Source organism: Varroa destructor, unplaced genomic scaffold (genome assembly GCF_002443255.2).
Source record: "Varroa destructor unplaced genomic scaffold, Vdes_3.0 BEIS01000004.1, whole genome shotgun sequence".
Lineage (NCBI taxonomy): Eukaryota > Metazoa > Arthropoda > Arachnida > Mesostigmata > Varroidae > Varroa > Varroa destructor.
In genome coordinates this window covers 35,696,201-35,715,771 of record NW_019211457.1, presented here as the reverse complement: position 1 = coordinate 35,715,771, position 19,571 = coordinate 35,696,201, and the positions used below count along the sequence as shown (strand labels likewise).

At 41.2% G+C, this 19,571-nt stretch overlaps 2 protein-coding genes across 15 annotated transcripts in view; one reads left to right on the top strand and one right to left on the bottom strand.

Annotated features, from left to right (window-relative positions):
* The first annotated feature begins 1,862 nt into the window (after positions 1–1,862).
* Positions 1,863–15,203, top strand: LOC111250386 (uncharacterized). Its single transcript, XM_022805562.2, has 12 exons — positions 1,863–2,500; positions 5,643–5,789; positions 6,165–6,328; positions 8,070–8,148; positions 8,568–8,813; positions 9,059–9,316; positions 9,770–9,853; positions 10,351–10,452; positions 10,658–10,912; positions 12,976–13,251; positions 13,612–14,223; positions 14,358–15,203. The coding sequence occupies exons 1-12, from the start codon at positions 2,261–2,263 to the stop codon at positions 14,598–14,600; spliced, it is 2,706 nt and encodes a 901-aa protein (XP_022661297.1). The 5' UTR covers positions 1,863–2,260; the 3' UTR covers positions 14,601–15,203.
* Positions 15,204–15,730: 527 nt separating this feature from the next.
* Positions 15,731–19,571, bottom strand: part of LOC111250387 (uncharacterized) — a 47,082-nt gene continuing 43,241 nt past the window's right edge. For all 14 annotated transcript variants that reach the window (XM_086986881.1, XM_086986882.1, XM_022805564.2 and 11 more), the window contains one exon: positions 15,731–19,567. In XM_086986881.1, coding sequence (XP_086843007.1) covers positions 18,932–19,567 — 636 coding nt within the window. In that variant the 3' untranslated portion in view covers positions 15,731–18,931. The remainder of the gene's footprint in view (positions 19,568–19,571) is intronic.

Sequence of the window (19,571 nt, the reverse complement as noted above, 5' to 3'; positions counted from 1 at the left end):
TTGGGCGGGGGCGGAGGAAACTAGAAGACATAGACTGTGATTCAAAACGATGTCACAAAAACGGAATAAAGACTTGCGCAGCTCGAGAACCGGATGCCAATCTCATGACCATCGACGGCGCCTAGGACAATCTCTGGCCTCTGGTGCCGGCAATATTGGCAAGGCCCATGGTGCAGCAAAGGCTCTTTTTTCAACAAAATTTACTAAACCCCGTATGTGACACAGACGTGAGAGTTCTAACGCTGCTACTGATGTGGCTGATACTGTCAGGCCGAGCTAGGCCAGCATAGAATAAAAGGAGGCTACTAGGTGAGGAGGCATAGGAAAACTCGTTCTATGTCGTTCTGAGAGGTCGTGCCGATGATAAAGCTTTCCAATCAATGCAATCTCAATTAATGGCGATATAATAAAATTTAGAAATTCTACTTTACGTATTGCTTGAGGTGTCGAGAGATAAATGTCTGGTTTTTGTTCTTTAATAGTTCGTCAAAAATTAGGGTACGTTTGAGCAAATTTACCTAATAGCTTGATTGTCGGAAAATTGCAACGCATTTTTGCACCAGATTTATGGCAAGCGTGGCCTTTAGGTCAATTGTCTGGACAATCTAATTAAATATACACTCCTTGTTGTGTCACTAGAACTCCTACTCAAATCCCAGGAACAATGACTGCCCTGTTGCCGTGTCACGAAAGAAAATCGTCACTTTGTTTGGGTTCATCGGTAAGAGGCATTTACTTCTAAGTGACGCACACTTAAAGAACGCAGATATTCTCTATCGTGTGAAAATTTCACCAGATATTTTTCTCTAACACAGCCATATGCGGGTGTAGTTAACAGTTAACTCGAGGCAAACATATCGAGCGTAGCAGCGCCAATTACGCATCATGCAATAATACTTTCTATAGACATATAGGTCCTAATTGGCTCGTACTTTCTCGATCACTTGATACGGATCGAAACTGCTGCACGGATCATTCAATACGTTTATTTGTACACACATAAATACTAGAAGAAAAAAACTTTACATAACCCTTACCATAACTGCACTTACGTGTTCACATGAAACTTTCGCGTAAACAGTGATCCGTCGGCTTTGTAAAACTACAGTGAAACGGCGGCAGTTTTTTTTTAATTAGTTAGTATAGCGTTTCCAAAAACACCAAGCGAAGGCAGCAACCCATATATGAGTATACACTATCCCTCCCCCCGCCGTATATATATCCCTACCTTTATATATGCATGTATATATAGAGGGAGGGAGAGAGAGAGCGAGATAAGCGTCGTGTATAGTTGGCTGGTGTTTCTCGAAACGTTATACGACTAATTAAAGAATTTCCGCTATTAGATATTGAAGAAGAGCTAAATAAACAAAAATAGTCTGTAATTTTCTTATCCTTTTTGTTATGAGCATTTTTAAATTGCAGTATAGCATTAGATGTAAAATCGAACATTTCATGTCAAGTTAACGACGGTTAGCTGATTTAATGGAAGATCTGGCGGTACGTTCTGGATAAATTGTTAGGCTCGTGAAGTATTTCGAGCTACTTCGGCTTTGCTGGCTCAGTAAAGACTAGTCTTTTCAGCTATATGTGCATTTTTCAAAATTACTTCACCATTCTCCTCGAATTAAACGAACAGTTGGAGTCGCTCATTTTACTTCAAGTGTCCCTAAAACTCTTCGAATGTCACCATCATTTACCTACTGGTTGTCTCGGATGTATGTATATACGTTTGATAATGTGCACAGAGTCTAAACGGTGGTTTAGTCATCTTTACGGTGTCCTCCTCACTTCTTCGCGACCGTCTCGCCACCCACACCCGCTTGCACTTGCGATTGAACTAGGCTGTCTCCTGGGCGAGAACTTCAGTTTTCGAGCAAATCTGGCCCCGACTGGCCGTGACTTTTCGCGTTCGGAGCCGTCCTGCGCTTAACCTGGCTCCCTAAAGCAATAACTTGCAGTGTGAACTGCTAGTGAAAACCCGCAATGACCACTGTACCAACACCGTATATATAAGGAAAAAAAAAGCTTTTCGGCAGAGGAAGAAAGGATTCTGATTAAGCTCTACTGCAGCCGTTCGAAGACTGTAGAGTCGTGAGTCTGGAAATAGTCGTCTTGAAAGCAGACTTAGGGATTTTCAGCAGGAACGAATTGCATTTGGCTATTTCTCTATAATTTCGTGTAAAGTGCTTAGTGAACTGAAACCAGTCCTTCTACCAACTACCAAAACTCGTACAGCAGATTAACTATTTTGATTATAATGGAAATTGAGGAAGGTTCTCATAAAGGGGAAGAGGGGACAGTACAGACCTCTGCATCTCCGGTTGCCGCTCAGGCGGCTAGAAATACACCGGCTTCTGGCTCATTCTATCCATTCCAGAAACATGAGGCCTATGTCCCCCCAAACTATTCGCTTTCTCAAGAGTCGAAACAACTCGCCCGCGACTTACAGCAGCCTGTGTTCGCTTCAAACCCTACGATGGTGCACATGTTTTATAACGTGAGTATATACGTAATTTGCTAAATAATGAAAATATACAAATATTCGAAAATGGGATTGCATATTTTCATATGTTTAAATCAGTGTTTATGACCAATATGTACCTTGAAACTACTGCTGCAGCTGGAACAACTAGGGAAAAAATTTTTCATTAATGCAACGTCTTTCTCGGGTGACTATGACATGAGGTCCAAATCGTAATGATCAAAACTTCGACACTGCTCTTTTCTCGTGATCGCAAAGACCCACTTTAGCCGCATAGGAAGATAGGTACCCTTCCCCGACGACTTCTGATCAATATATATGTATACACAATACCTAGTGGCATCCGTATGTATTCCACGTATGGCTGCGTGTTACCCTAGGTTGAATCGAGAATATTCTCTGGTGGCCGGACATTGCAGCGAAGAGCTAAGTTAATTAAAAAACAGGCCAAAAACAATTCCCACTTGAAACGATTTTTGTGCAGAATTCTCAGCCGTGTGCCGATCCCATGCGAGCCCAGCTTTTTTACCCTCTAAAAACCTGCGCGATCCACGCAGAGAGGAAAAAAGCTTTCAGCTTCTTCAGCTGTTGATCTCTGCCGAGACATTGTAGCTGGTGACTGATATAGTGATTTAGTTAATTGATTTTAGTATGAAATTTGTTGCCACGTCCAATTTATGATATGGTGCAGAATCAGAAGGAGTCTTCATCACTCTTCACTTAACAATTAGGTACGGTCGGCCGGTCGACTTCACTTTGAATAGGATTTCTATAGCGAAACCCATGATATATGCACGATACGCAGAGAAGACGTGGTAACTCTGTTTCATAAACAGCTAGCCCTTTATATGTAGGAAACAAATAATATATTTTGCAGGTATAGCTTTTTTATTTGTTGCTGATACAAATAAACGTGGGTAATCAGATTTTTATCTTTATAAGACTCGCTGTTTGAGCTATGCATATGGGGATGCCGTTCTAAGACAGGATGTTCCTCTAAAAAATGCTATAAAAAGCAAGTAGGTCTCGCGGTATCTGTCCATGTTTTTTCATCAATAAATCGTCTCATTGCACAGCAACGAGCGTTAGCGTTGGTGACTTTATAGATATGGTCAGCTGTTGCTGGGCAGATTAGATTTTCCAATGACTGGTTAACTGGCGCCTTTCACATAGGGCTAATCTATGGTTAAAGGGTAACAATAGCTTTTCGGTGGACTAAAAAAGGTTTTTGCACGCACTCAAGTAAGGACTTTTTTCTGATAATCTTTGATGTTTTATTTGCAGAAAATGTAACATGTAGCAGACGAATGTGGTCTAGGCCAATAGATATTCAGATCCTGCCTTTTATTAGGTTCTTCTACAAGGCATCAATAAATACGCCCCAACCGTATTTTTATCTGTAACGTTTCAAATACATAGACCTCGTAAGCTAAGGTAAAAACTCGTTAAAACACAGCTTTCTTTCTCATGATGTCTATTGATTGATGCTTCAGAACGACGCAAACCGTAACTCTGGAATTCGCTTGATCCTTGAAATGGAGTTTTGACACATGATGCTGGCGTAATAAAATGCAAACAATTTAGTTATCCAGAGCAAGTAATGTGTTTTTTTACGTGGCCAACATAAACATCGAGTAGCAACCGTCACTGGGTTCCGATATCTGTGATAGAAATTGAGAAACTAGACAAAATCATCATCATACATATATTATATCAGCTGCGCATTTATGAGAATTCCCGTTAGAATATGTAGGCGCCGTTTCAACTTTGACACTGTATTAGTAATCTATATGCAGAACGCCAAGTTGAAAGCTACGTTTGTCACCAATGGTAAGTAACTCAATTTCACCAGCGTAACAATAAATAACATAGTTGCGTACGAAACGTTATTTCGAAACAGGCGTTCATCCGACAATCGTGGCACTGCAAGTCTATAAATGCGCAAAAAATCGCAAAGGACACGTGCGTCCATTATGGCCAAAGAGCAGGAATTATCGAATAGCTCAGCGTTCGACGAACCTTGGCCGAGACCACAGAATTTTGTATTTCTTAACTGCGGCTGCCAGCCACTTCCCAAGAGGACGTACGGCACAAGAATAAGCAGGCGCGGCAGGTTCCTGTATAGCGAAGCTAAAGAACAACTCATGGAAAAGATCCAAAAACTCGGATCCTTCATGAATGAGACTGTAGCGGCTAAATCTGACATTACTAAAAAGGTCATGCAGGTCTGTAAGGCCCTCAGGTACGGGCCCTCGCTGTAAAATTTAGGCAGTTGTCTTTTTGACTAGGCCGCTCTATCCACGTATAGTTCTCTGTCTGTCATTGCTGCTAAAGCGCCAATCTTCTAGGCATGTGTTAATAGTCAGACAAGCTGTCGTCCGATCACTTCCAATGTATCTTTGTCTTCATTCGTCAGCAGCTGATCAATAGAAGTAGGTTACTGAATAGACCATTTCTGGCCTATAAGTCCCGAATGTTTTGCATCGGACCACCCCATTCGTGATCCGCTGCATACTTCGTTGCAAATGAACTCCACACCCACAACGGGCCCCTCTTTTCATACCACATTAATATGCCGAATATAGTTGCTATCGACGTTGGAGTTCTCAGCTGGGAAACGACTCCGTATTTCACTGCATAAACTCTGCAAGCCTCGCGAAGCTTAATTAACTCTGCTGGGGTACTACAGTGAAGCGGCTTCACACTGACCTGATTCCTTGATGGCCCTTAATAACTCTTCGAACTCGAATGAGGTCAGTTCAATGTACCGCCGTTCCGTAACTAGTGAATCCACAGAGGAAGTCTCAATCTATAAATTTAATACGTTTGCACCTACTAAACAGGAAATATATTATAACGCTTTGAACGGAACGGGAAAGCCAGTCTAGTAGACGGGCGACGAAACGTAGATCCGAGCGGGCCGCCTCCCTCGGCATCTTTAAAAAGGCGAGCCAAATTGATTGAAGGATTGAACAGTTCGAAGTGCCTATCTTAATTAGCTTCATCTCACAATTTCTTAATGCTCGGACCTAGTAGCCCATGAAAACTATAATTACAGTAGACCAACTACGTAAACACGGATATTCATAGTTTGTTGTATTTGTGGCGCTAGCAAACATCGGTAACATCCCTGTTGATCAACCTTGTCGTTCTGTAGCAACGGCTAGAGGCACTCGAGGAAGAGATGAAGTCCGAGCGTCAGGGGAGAATCCGCGCGGAAGGGAAACAGGCCGAAACAAGAAGAGAATTAGATGAGATTTCTAATCGACTGCTCGAAGCGCAGAGAAACGAAAAATCACTACAGGTAAAGTTGTGTAGACTCTGATTTAGCATGACTTTTTCAATGAAGCTCACAAGCATTTGCATCCTATTCGTGCTAGAGCTTTCGTACATGTAGACGCATCTTATAGCGTTTCATTCATGCATTCAGATAGAAAGAAGCCAAGAATAAAAAAAGAAACACATTTTGCCGGCAGTGCTAGCATTCGTCATGTGCTTGTTAACAACATACCCGCAGTACAGTATCTGAGGCTGCAATTGATGCGTCGAGATTGTCATGGCAACATACCGTATTGTATCACTTAATTATTTCTGAATATATGTTTCTCTCAGATTGATTAAATCATGGTGTGGCGATAGTTATATAGGCAGCTCAGCGTCGTACTGCGCTCGATTTCAGGAAGTACTTAAACGAAAGGAAGTGGAAGTGACAAAAATACGCAAGGACCTTGAAGAGGTTAACCTAGAGTTCGAGCAGAACATTTCGGCACTTCGCCGAAAACACAACGAACATTCGAATGAGCTCACCGATCAAATCGACCAGCTCAACAAAGCGAAGGCCAAGTACGAAACACTTATATAAACATGCCCATTTAAACAAATAGACGAACGTTTATAGACATCCTGTCGTCTTGTTGTATAATAACTAGTGATCCTTAAGGTCAATTTAGCTGATGTATATATTTTTTATGGACGAAAATTTGCATACAGATAGATGCAGCACTGCTAAACATAGACATAGGTAAATATGATCATTCTGCTATTACGCTGCTTTCAACCCGAATAAAGTCAGCTCGTTGACGTTGCTCACTGCTGTTTTCAGCGTTGCGTATTTAAATATGTCAGAATTTACATAGCATGTCAAGTAAATAAATATTGGTTGAATAACTTCAAACTTAATCCCTAATTTGATAGTCTTTGATGCCTTTAAGAGGCACTTAGAAATTCTAGGAACTTGGGTATACGTGGTGATTTCGGTTCACATCTCGGCGTGGACTCACTTCATTTCCTGCTCCTAGTCAGACGTCTAAAGCCATGTTTAGCATCAGAGCCCGACAGAAAATCTGCGACATCTATTCAGTTAGTGGAGGACTAAATAAGTGAATAAGTGTTCTTAATCATTAAGATCATTCCGAAACGGTAGCGAGCGATAGGAACTGATCCTGTTCTTGATTTCGTTTTGCTATTCAGCGACAGTAAACAATTTGCGTCACCTGTCAAACATCCAGGACCAGATCTTAGTGGGTGACCCCTGATTTCATCTACTTTACCTCAATTGGAAGCTATGAAAGCAAACCAAATTGGCTTTGCTTGATTGCTACAGGCAAAACGAATGTACATATTTATGATATTATTACTTCTAGTACTAGATACGTTTCGTCTAAGCTAGGCATAACCTAGAAGAAGACCTGAGGACCTATATGAATAGAGAGGGTCGCGGGTTGAATGCGCATGGAGGCCCTGCCCACGTCGGCTGTAGCGTTGATCACAGCACACCCAGATTATGACCCCGTTGTTCGTACTATTAGTCCGTGGACAGATGCTATTGCTGCTGGAATAGGGCAGTTTTTAAGGAAAGAGAATAAATTAGACTAGTAAACGATCGTGGTCAGACTGTTCTAAACAATGTTGGTCTACTAGCGTCCGAACGCAGAGTAAAGTCACAATATATCATTTGTTTAAACGCAATATTATATATAATGATAGGCGGTTATTATAAACGCAACTTATTATACTGCTACCTTGCTGTTTTTTTCTCGTATCTATGTTGTTCGTCTCCGCTGTCTCTAATGAAACGGTCCAAGAACAGAAATCTAACCTCTGAACGTTGATTTTTCAAGATTAAACTATTTTTTCTGCTTTTATTTTTTTTTTTTATTTCGAATAGTGACCAGTCAAACTTTGTCTGTTAGCGGCGCGTAGCTCAAAATGTGGTCCATTTCGAGGTCCACTGAGCCCGCTTGTAATAGCCAAATTACACCAAATGGTAGTACGAAACAAACGAAATTATATGACGCGCTGTTGCCCACCACTGTGAGACTGTAAGTTAACACAACTTTTTGTTTGGCGGGAAGGATCGAAATTGTCCAAATGATGGCACATGCTAGCTGAGGCGTTACATTGAATTAGTTCAATATCATAAACGAATAATTTCCTATATAATTTAGCTTATGTTAGAACCTATTTTTATGTACTTAGTCGCGAACGGGCGGCATCCTATACGCCAGTAGCAAGCAACATGTCAAATTGGCTAATGGTTTTTAAGCAGAAATAGATATAACAAACCTTTTCCCGATCTTCGCAGGATTGACAGGGAGCGTTCGGGCCTGAAATCCGAAGTTAACAATCTGACCCAACTGCTCGATTATCACACTAAACATCAGGTCTGTACTGTTAACATAATAATGCTACAATTCGTATAGCATACAATGTTAGCAGTCTTATTATTATTATTATTATTAATTAGTCTATCGTTATTTCAATCGTTTCGATATCATGCAGCTTCTTAATAGTTCAATTGCAAAAAAATACTATTTGCTCTATCTATAAAATCGGCATGGTCTGTCTAAAAATTGTTCCCATTGGCCTAGTAAATATGTCATTCGCTAGCGAAAAAAAAAACGTAGCTTTATATCGAAGTACCTATTTAGACAGATTTTCAGCCCATTGAAGGCCCATCGATTTTATTTTCTGATCAAGTAGGTCAAGCGCCTATATCACACACATAGTGACTAACCGGTTACTTAGAAATGCATTTGTTAAGATATCCAAAGGGCTAACGCATTCCGCGTGTCGCCCACAGGCGCAACTGGAACAACAGATGAAGGCCGTTACTCAGCAGTGCAACGAGATGCAGCTTCGATTAGATGAAGCCAACCGCACAGTTAACGACCTCAATAATTCGCGCCAGAAGTTAGAAAGGACCAAAGTTGAACTTGAAGAAAAACTTGATAGAGCGGAACGCTTGATCAGTGGTTTGACTAAGGCCAAGAGTGCGCTGGCCACACAGGCAGAAGACGCAACACGCAGGGCGGATCACGAGAACAGAGTAATTTATAAAATCGATGCCAATTCATCGTAGAAAATTTACAGTCAGCATTGTTAATGAGGCAACTGCTGAAGCAGTCTCAGTTGTTAGCCAGTATAAGTCTTCTCATATATCATTTTCTTAATTCGTACAAATATGTATAGGCGCCTCACGACGACGGTGGCCAATCAGGGTGGCTACTGTATGCTGTGCCTATTTCTCTTTGAGTCATGCTAACTTTGTTTCAAATATTGACGAATGTATAGGAACGAGTGGCCGCCGAAGGTCGCCAGCGTGCGGCCGAGCATTCGGTTAATACAATTCAGACATCGCTTCAAGAAGAGGAAGCTGCCAAGGTTAATTTGCAGCATCATCTAGCCAAGATCACTGACGAAGCCGAAGCATGGCGAACTAAGTACAACGAATTGATTATAAATACTATCCCACCGCTTGAAGAGGAGAACAAAAAACTCGTCATACAACTCCACGAGAGTCGTGGGATGTGCGCAACTCACGAGACCAAGGTTGGAAACAGGCAGAAACGCTTCATAGATAAATTTCACTCAAGTCTTGCTTTTAGGAGGACTTGATACCCTATGCGTATTGCAAAGAAACGCAAACGTCTTCTCAGCGCGAGTAAAACCCCGCTACATGCAAACGATATACGTACAGCGTATGCTAATAAAAGTGCAGAATATAGCCTAGTGGGTGTGTCAAGCTGAACGCTACAATATCTGGGTTTCCTAAGGCAATTTAAATGAAAACAATGACTGTAAACGCTAGAGAAACTACATTAATAAGAAGGCTTGCGTTTTGTTCGTTCAACTATATCTACCAGTATGAATAATTATAGCAGAAGCTTCGTCTCGTACTAATTGATTAGTTTCTTTTGAGAGCTGTACTCTCAAACGAGTGGAGTTGCACGTACAGCTACGACCAGAGACTATCTGACGAACGTCAATATTTTGATTTTACAGATTTTAGCTCTGGAAAAAAATAAAGCTCTGTTAGCTCAAGAACTCCGCGACAGTCAAGCGAAGTGTGATTACCTACGAAATGAGGTACGTCCTGAATCATTTAGGATAACTATTCGAGCATGTAAGGTACAATAAGAATGTTGACATTGCCTCTCCTGTTTAACTCTAGTGCTCTATGGGCTACAATACGTAACCTGTCACTGACTGCGATCACACGAACTTATATTTGAATAACATGAGAGGCTAGTATCAAAAACAACTACATTGTATGCAATCGTTTGCCGAGACATGCATCGTCCACGGGGGTCTGATATCTGGCAGAATTAACCTTTCTCCTTTTGGGACAAATCACTATAGTTGCTACATATTATAAATAATATTCTATCAGCAGAGAAGTAGTAGTGCATCATAGCAGTAAAAAGCTTTGAAATTGAACAAACGTTTTTTTTTCGGTTAACCTTTTATGTTCACAGGTAAATACCTGTAGCGCGCAAAATGAATGGTGCCAGAAATGAAACTCGAAATATTTAATTGTAGAAAAAGTAACGTATAGAGATGGCAATGATTCTGACTGGCTTTAGGTAATTACATTGGAGAAGAAACAAAAGGCATTCGACAAGACTATTGCGGAATGGAAAGTTAAGGCTGACGACCTCGCCCACGAACTTGATGCCTCGCAAAAGGTATGAATTGTCAGGTACTTTAATACCTAATTTAGTGTACCCGTCGGCGTGGAGTACGTCTTGCAAGCTCTGAATGAACACGCTGAATGATCAACTTTTCCGCATAATCGCTTGTTTCGAAATAATCTGGCATGTTATATTATAAAAAAAAAGAAAAGAGTTCTGTTAAGTGAGAAATAATGAAAGCCACATCTACTTCTAACAGGAATGTCGGAACTACTCTACAGAACTGTTCAAGACAAAGGCCACATACGATGAGGCACTTGAGCATATCGAACTGCTAAAGCGTGAGAACAAGAGCCTTCAGGACGAACTCAAAAATGTACTAGATCAGCTGGCAGAGGAAGGCAGCACGATCCAGAATCTGTTGGCTCAACGAAAAAAACTTGAAAATGAACGGGACGATGCGCTTGTGGCTTGCGAGGAAGCCGATGCTACTATCGAGCGACAGGAAAATAAGGTCAGTCTAGAAAAGATCGTCCACGGCTTTGCGTCTAACTTACTTTTTTCGTTATTCTAGACACCGGCCTGCTTTCAGTTTATGTTGGCTTTTATTTAAGATTACATGTCCGCTTCAAATATATATATTCTAACGAATTGTAATAGAACGTTGTCCTAACGAAACTAGAGGTATAAGGCACTCTATTATATTATAGATGCGGGCATCACAGACAACTACGCTGGCCAAATGTGACTTCGTGCGCGCAGGAAGAAAAAACAAAGTCAAGTTTTAATAGAAAAATAAAAAGCTTTCGACTATACTGTATATGCGTTCTAAAATGTCTGGCAAAGCATCATCCTGCCAAAGCTGTGTTTAATGCTTAACACGTATTCCTCGATGCACAGGGACTACGACAATACGAGTATATATGACACAGCACACTTTTTAAGTTAGATAATGCAAATACTGTGCAGGAGCTAACTTATGTATACGGAACTAGCTCGTGTCGACACAAAAGTTTGCTAATATTCATTTTACGTAAACTAACGTGGCATTTTTGACTCGAAATTCGTTTTTTTTTTGTTTGTTTTTTCTTTTGTTTTTTTTTTTAATATAAATTCTGGGTAATTCTGAATAGGTAGAGGAGCATTTGAGCTTTACAAATGGGTGTATATATGAGCAATACAAAAGATATAAGAAACGACAAATATGTGGTTTTCTTCGAGCGCTAGGAATGAGTGAACACAGTAAAGGCAAACACAAAAAAGTTTACTGGCGAAACAGGCCGACCTAGTATAACTCTCAGCGCTGACCATAAAAAGTAAGTTGATTAACTGATACAAGCAAGAGCTAAATTTATTCAATTGTAAAAAAACAATTCATTTTGGTTCGGACTAGCAGACAGCTAACCTTTGTTTCAAATGTTAAATTTTCAAAAAAAAAAATGTACTGAAAAAAACTTGAGTAAATTAACTATGCTCCATTTTTCATACCCAATCAAGTTATGTTCGTCTGGCTAAACTAACCACACCATTGCAAACCTGGGCTTGTTAAACGGCCATTTTGACAAACGCGTGATAACCCGGTTAGCCACGATTCTGAGGAAGCATCCTAACAGCTCTAGCTTCCTATGCTACATGAAACACGTTACCCGCTAAGGGGACTAGTAGCTTAACTCTAATGCAACACAATTTGTCTTAAGCGGCAAGGCAACTTGTGACGCAGTGGTCTAAAATTATCTGTTAAAAACCGCCTCGTGTCACATTTCGTGCGTGAAAATTTAACATGTGTGGCGTAAATCTTAGGCCTTAGAATGCAGTTAAATATTACGGTCATAAATTAAGATCATTATATATATCTCTCTTTCAAGTACCCAGTACATATAGCAGATGTTTTTCTTTGCGACACAACTCGATTCTATGTACTTCTATGTTAAAAGATCCCAATTGACACTTTGAACTGTTTCCTATAACAAGCTGAACCAATCATACTCTATACATTACACTGCGAAATCCAGATCTTGAAGTAAAGAAAAAGAGTAGCGTCTAAATGCTAATTATTGTTGAGATGGACGAAACACAAGCGCATCTTGCGAAAAAATTGGTGATTATTACCGATGTCTAAACCGGAGCTAAAGGTTATGTTTTAACAAAATATATAACACCATGACGATACGCGAACGACCGATGCGTCGATTGCGCGTACTTAAAGAAGAAGTGCCACCCTTAATTTTAGTTTTACAGAACTATATATGTCTTGATAACCCGCCTTAGAATAGCGGATATGTTTGGTTGGCTTACTAAAGGTTTATTAATTAGAATTATATGGAAGCCGCTTTTTTTGACTTATCTTGATTATTTCGATATAAAAAAGAAGCCTTTGCTAGGTTTATGCATGAAGTACATGTTCAGACAGGATTTTCATTCGATACACTGTGTGTATGCCCTATGGGGTATAAGTAGGGTCCCTTAAATCTTTCAGGTTACGGTGTGATAAGAGGGATGCCGAGCCGCAGCAATTTGACTGAGTCAAATGCACAATTAGATAAAAAACCAATATTGTGAAGTTTTTTTATGTTTCAGCTTTTCCGTGCTGAGGTTGAGAAAGAGCAAATTCGTCAGGATTGCGCTACTAGACTGCAAGAGAAAGAGCAAGAATTCAATGAAGCTCGTAAGAACTTCCAGAAGGCGCTAGACCAGTTGCAAACGGCGCTGGAGAGTGAAGCCCGTGCTAAGGTGGACGCGCTCCACAAGAAGAAGGTTCTTGAGGCCGATTTTAATAAAATGGAAATCGAGCTTGAGAACGTAAATAAATCCATAACTGAAGCACAAGCGACGATTCGTCGATATCAGAATATGGTCTGTAGAGTATTGAAGACTATCATACAATTGCTTTTTATCACGTTTAGTTTGCTCTATTTTTTCTCTCTTATTATTATTATTATCAAAATCAATGACTTCTGACCGTGTTTTGACTTATAGCACGTTAGCTCTATATAGTTTTGTTATAATATCGAAACGTATTTCGAGCCTTCTACGCCATTTTTCTGGTGTTTACTCCCGACGGATTCACTGGCATCCCAAACTAATTTACGTAATTCGATGTTTCCAAATTTTGTAATAGCAAGCTATCCATTTATTTTCTATGTTTTGTAAGCACTTACGTGGTGACATAAGGCATCTTTCATATTCGTCCTGATATCCCTTTCGTTGTGACAGGTTCATGAGGCCCAAAAGGCGTTGGAACTGGAGCAGATGGCACATGATGAAATGCGTAAGGCCTGTACAGCAGCCGAGCGCCGCTATAACGAAACGAAGTGTATACTCGAAGAAACGAGAGAGCTATTCGAACAATCTGAGCGCGGCAGAAAGTCCGCTGAGGCTGAAGTGGATGAATTGCGTACGCAAGGCAACGAGACGGCCGCGGCGATAGCCACGTTATCGTTGCAAAAGAGGAAACTTGAGGGTGAACTGGTTGCGCTGCATAGCGATCTGGACGAGACAATCGTCAACGTGCGACAACAGGAAGAAACTGCCAAGAAGGCGATGGTGGATTGTGCACGTCTAGCGGACGAATTGACACAAGAGCAGCATCATTCGGCAGACCTGGAGAAAGTACTCAAAAATTATGAGCATCAAGTTCGTGAGTTGCAGGAGCAACTGGATCTGGCCCAGGCTGCGGCGTTGGCCGCCGGACGTAAGCAGATCGCGGCGTTAGAGGCCAAATTTCACCAAGCTACTGTTGAGCTGGAGACCGAAAAGCGACAGCATGCAGATACTGCCAAAAATTACCGAAAAGACGAGCGGCGTATTAAGGAGCTCATGTTCCAGGTTGGCAATGAACTTTTTACTTACATTTACCCATGTAGATATCATGATGCGTTTCTTTAAAGCAATCGATCGCATAGCAAAGCAAAGCAAAGCAAACTAAACAAGCACTGCTGTTCGCCACTCAATCGTTGCAGATCGAGGAGGACCAGAAGAACCACCAGCGGCTGCAGGACGTAGTAGACCGAATGCAACATAAAGCGCGCGAATATCAGCGTCAGATCGAAGAGGCTGAGGAGATCGCTTCGCTCAGCATGAGCAAGTATCGAAAATGCCAAGAGGAACTCGAGGATGCCGAGGCACGTGCTAGCACTGCCGAGAATAACCTAGCGAAATTCAGGGCTCGCCAAACACAACCGGGAACAATGCTCGAACGTTGAATTTTGACCCCCAAAATACACTCTGAAGCTTCGACGTCAACACCACGGATCGTCGTCTGACGGCAATTAAGTAACCGATTGCTTACGCTTTAAAAGATCCCACCGGCGTACTTTCTTTTTGCATTTGTCGTGAGGTGCCTAACACTTGACCGTCGTGCAATCAGATGATACACCCGGGTCTTTATATAACGCACACCGCTGACTGCTGACTATCACAACCTCTTAACTAGAATGTTCAACTTTGGCGTATTCATAGAAACCAATCGACGTCTCATGACGGCAAAATACATAGCAAGCTAATATATAAAACTCAGCGGCAAGAGCAACGATCAATGGATAACATTGTTGGTAGATAATAGTGTTAACTCGTGATCTCTGGGGTTGGTTAAAGGAAGATTGATAGATAAAGTAAGTTCATGCCTCTGCTTTGGCATGAGCAAATTGTGCGTGTTACCAACAGCAGATTTAATTGCTGGGACTGAGAAAGTTATGAAGCACAAACTGATACGATGGAAGCAACACCCCCGTGGATATCGGTTATATTGGTCGCTGGCGCATTGTGATCGATATCGGAAAATAAAGATATCATTACATGGTCTTGCACACTGTATGTGTATTTTTGAACCCTATGAAAAAGGAATCATCAATATTTTAAATTAAATCAAGTTACATTAGGTAAAAGCAACATTTATCCAATTGGTTAATCTAAGCAAAATTTACCATATCAGGAACAATAAGTTACGAAACCAAAGCACCAACACTGCTTTGGTTTCGTAACTTATTGTTCCTGTCTAGGTTTTCAGGAATTATTTTTCAATAATCTTGAATACGCAATAACGCCACTTAAATCAGCGACTGTAAAAATTGAAGAAGCATAGCCTCTACACCCAAAGCTTCGACCCTTATTCAATCAAATGTAGCAGTGCACAGCATCAGTTTCAAACAGCCTTTTTTTTACTACCTAGGACCAACGACTCTTCTTCACATTTCGATAAATGAGTAGGAAAACGTTTGATAACTAATTTATAGAGTCTAGTCCAGTCTCTGCATAAAATGATCGTTTGTGGAACAGTCATGGCTCGCAACGAAAGTAAATTTTGGGTATATATTTAGCTAAAGCACAATAGAAGTTGGCGCTCGAATTTTTTTATTCCCTGGTGTGTATTGTCATTTCATTATTATTGATATTATTTACATTGGAAGTTTACATACTAGAAGGTTATATGCCTTCGTATATTGTCTGTTTTCGGATGTCTAATCTAACATTTATTATTATTATCATCGTTTAGCTCTAATTTTTTTTAATGTAATAACAGTAGTAATGCTTAGTGTTGCGCTTTAATTTCTGCTACATTGTCACACCTCGTTCTGTTTTGCTGCTTTTCTGCTTCAATGATTTGCCATTTATAAAGGAAACGCTATCAAAATGTACACTCAATCTGTAAAAAAAAAGCCAACGTATCCAGAACATTGGCTCGGCACCCAGTGCCCGAATATGGCCACGTGCACTGAAACTCTTCTAAAGACTGCGGTTGTTGAACCCGCCGAGACGGTCTTCCCAAAGACTCGACACCTTCAAATTTAATTTTTGTTTTTTTTTTCCTCTAGTTGTCTACACTGGAACACGGCACAGTGCACCATTACTTCGTTCCTGAGGTCGTGTTGAATTATTAGATCGGTTATTTATTCGGTATAGAATCGACTTCAGTCTGCTTCCGTCGACTGTGAAGCAGATTAAGAACTTTTTTGGGATAGGCAAAATCATTACATATTGTAATCGCTTTCTATCAAGGTTATAACACCATTCGCATAGATGCTCTTATTAGATAATAAATAACTGGGACGTTCGATTGATTATTATACTTACAGGAAGTAATACGACAACGGACTTACGGTTATAGTTATAATTACGTCGGTGTGAGCTTCCTGTACATAATAATCCATCATCATAGTTGCCATCATTGATATTATCACCGAACTCAGAATCAAGATAATAGTCGCTACTTATTGCGGTTGCTATGAGCTATTATTTTTAATGGTCTTGAGGTCGTGTAAAGGGAAGCGAGCGGGGACTGCGTGATGCATCCTAGGAGGCACGTGAGGCTCTCATTGAAACAGTTATTTCAACGTGATAATCATCACTATCACCGTCACATACAAGTAGCTCACGAGAGAGAGAGAGAGAGAGAGAGAGAGAGAGAGAGAGAGAGAGAGAGGTATAAATGCACACAATCACCATTCCTCAAGTTACTGTTGCCGTTTCCTGCAAGAGTCTGCATAGAAGTATTGCCGCAAGTGAGCTAGACGTTATAGATGCTACAAACCGTTGCTGTTTGTTTATCTTTTATGTGCATATGGACTATTGTCGTTATTCCACTCATTCGTTATCTGTGTATCAGTGACCGCTTGGCATATAATACTCAGCAGCTTCCTGTTATGATTAAGGATACATGAGTGTTAAACTATATGTATCGAAAAAACCATATTATACAAGTGATCTGGGCTCTTCATTTAGCACAGCTATTCGCCTTAATAATTAGGTCAAATTATTACCTCGTCTCATTTAATTCTTTTGTCAAACAAAGTGTCGAGCAAAGTAACAGCATCATTGGTACTAGTAACTAGTTAATGTTGATAATAACGTGTGATTTTTGCGTTTATAGCTTCGGTCGTAGCGTTAAAACCTTACGTAAGTTCCCTGTTTGTAAGCATTTGCAATGTTACAATCCTCATAGGATTTCCAGTTCTTTCGATTAATTGTATTATCTCTCCTATTTAATTTTCTTCGCGGCCCCTTCTTTCTGCTCCACTCTCTGGGCCAACTGCCATAAAGAGTCCCGACGGGGTCGCAGCAATTAGATGACCGAAACTTAACTTACCTATTCTTACCTAGTTCTGGCGGCGTCGTCAGACATATCATATGCTAGCTGCTTTACCTAATACTCCTGTTTCCATTGTAATCAACACAAGTAGCATTGATCGCCATGGAACCGTAGCAGGTGCTTTGTCGATGGCGTTTCTTATCTCTTACAATCATTTCTTTTCCCTTCTACTTTTTTTTTCCTTCGAGCGACTCCGCGCGAGTGGTTGACTCTTTCTGAAAATTGCATTGACTATTTCCCACAGCAGCAGCAGCTCTCGTTGCCAACTTACCGCAGACCACCTCTTCCTCTGTTAAGGTAGACAAAAACGTTTCGAATCCGAAAGCGTGGCAATCATGCTGTTTGTTCACCGCGATTCTGCGGCGAAGCAAGCTCCTTTAGCTTGTTATCGTGTACATCACCGCAACATCACTATTATTATAATACAAGTAATCTTCTTACCCTGCCCTTGATCCGTTAATTTCCCGAGCCCCACTGTGATTCTTTTTATTGTTTTCAAAACAGAGACTGTTAGCTTCACTAGCGCAGCTAGTGGAGTCTCTCGTTAATTTACGTGGCGATCATTACTAGCCGTTATATCAAGTACAGAGAATTTGGTCGCGTCTGGCGTTTATTTGACCACTCGTACGTATCTATGTGTTCATCCGTTCTAAGTAGTCCCCAGTTTGATGCATGAGCTATTTTTTTCTTGTATTTCAGGGCAAGCTCACACTGAACAGCTACAAGCCATACATTTTTCAACGACTTGGGACCTGCTCTACCGAGGGAGTAAACCCAAAAAAAATTAGTTCGACGGGATCATATGTAGTGGTAATACGCACGTACCGTGAGCCGCTTCTGTTTAGCTATCCGGAAACAAAAATAGGTGAGAACGTGACCGCCAGAGCTGTGGAAGCTAATTGCTCTTCCTTGTTTTATCATTTTCCGTTGTCTTCTTTTACGTCACCGTCACCGTCCCCATCATAGATCATCATAGTCATTATTATTATAATCGTTCCAATGCTCTTAAGTAATCCGTCTATCGCTGTCTGTGACAGCGCAGTCGTGCGGAAGTGCTTCCACCCTCACTCGATCGATGGGGTGACGGTGACTCACTGCTACGCGTTCACTGTCCACGTTGGTCATCATGATTACATTCGAACGCTATGCATTGAGGAAAGCATGTGTCTCTTTTACAGCTTCATTGTTTCGTTAATATAATCGAATCGTGTTCTGTAGTTGCCATCGTCCTATTTTTGATGCCATGTGTCTTCTTTTGATCTGAGTCTTTTGTGCTATTCTTTCCCATTGGCTAAAATACTCGCTCAGTAATCCAAAGAGTGAAATTTGTTGCTATTCGTAACCTAACTTGTATTAATTACTATGCCACCGCGTTATCGCCTCTACGACAAAACCGTATAGAGCTAGTACTGGTTATACGAATTGAATCCATCGACTTAAAGCCTTGTGTCAAAGCATCTTTCGTCCGCTAGAGGTGACTTGGGTTCGGTCTGCATTACTGCGTTGATTATTGTTATTAGTGTGACTGTGACTATTGTTGTCATTCGTACTATAACCTCCATTCTTTCCGGGCATCGACACATGACTACCCTGGGATGTTGGGGCTATTTTCAAAGTGGCTGTTGCTTTCCAACATGACGACGCAGACGGAGTAAAAGGACTTCGGTTGGGCGGTGGTCGGACACAGTTATCCAAGTAGTTAGGAGGACGTCTACGTTCGCTCCATGGCCCATGAGAAGGTGGGGGACCTTCGCCAGGCCGTAACCTCACATGCGTTGGCAGGTTAAGTTCGATGTTATGGCGTGCCGACTTCGACTGGATTTGAAAATCCCTGAAGGTGCCTTCGATGTGTCGCTGACGCTGCTCGAGTTCAAAAGGATTGTAGAACGCAGACGCTCCAAACGTAGAACGGGGTCGCTCCGAACTCGACGAAAAGGTATCGGAGCTGCCACTCGCCTTCCCCCCCTTGTCGAGTGGCCCTGAGCAGCGACGAGAGCGCTGCGCTACTTGTAGCAGTACGGCGAGACTCGCATCGGACGAGGACCTTCCGCAAGGTATACAAGAAGGACAGCCCAATGACAGGACCTGT

Coding starts and splice junctions, on each gene's coding strand:
- LOC111250386 (XM_022805562.2), top strand. CDS start 2,261: ATGGAAATTGAGGAAGGTTCTCATAAAGGGGAAGAGGGGACAGTACAG. Junction 2,501..5,642: donor TGGTGCACATGTTTTATAAC/GTGAGTATATAC, acceptor GTCGTTCTGTAG/CAACGGCTAGAGGCACTCGA. Junction 8,149..8,567: donor ATTATCACACTAAACATCAG/GTCTGTACTGTT, acceptor TGTCGCCCACAG/GCGCAACTGGAACAACAGAT.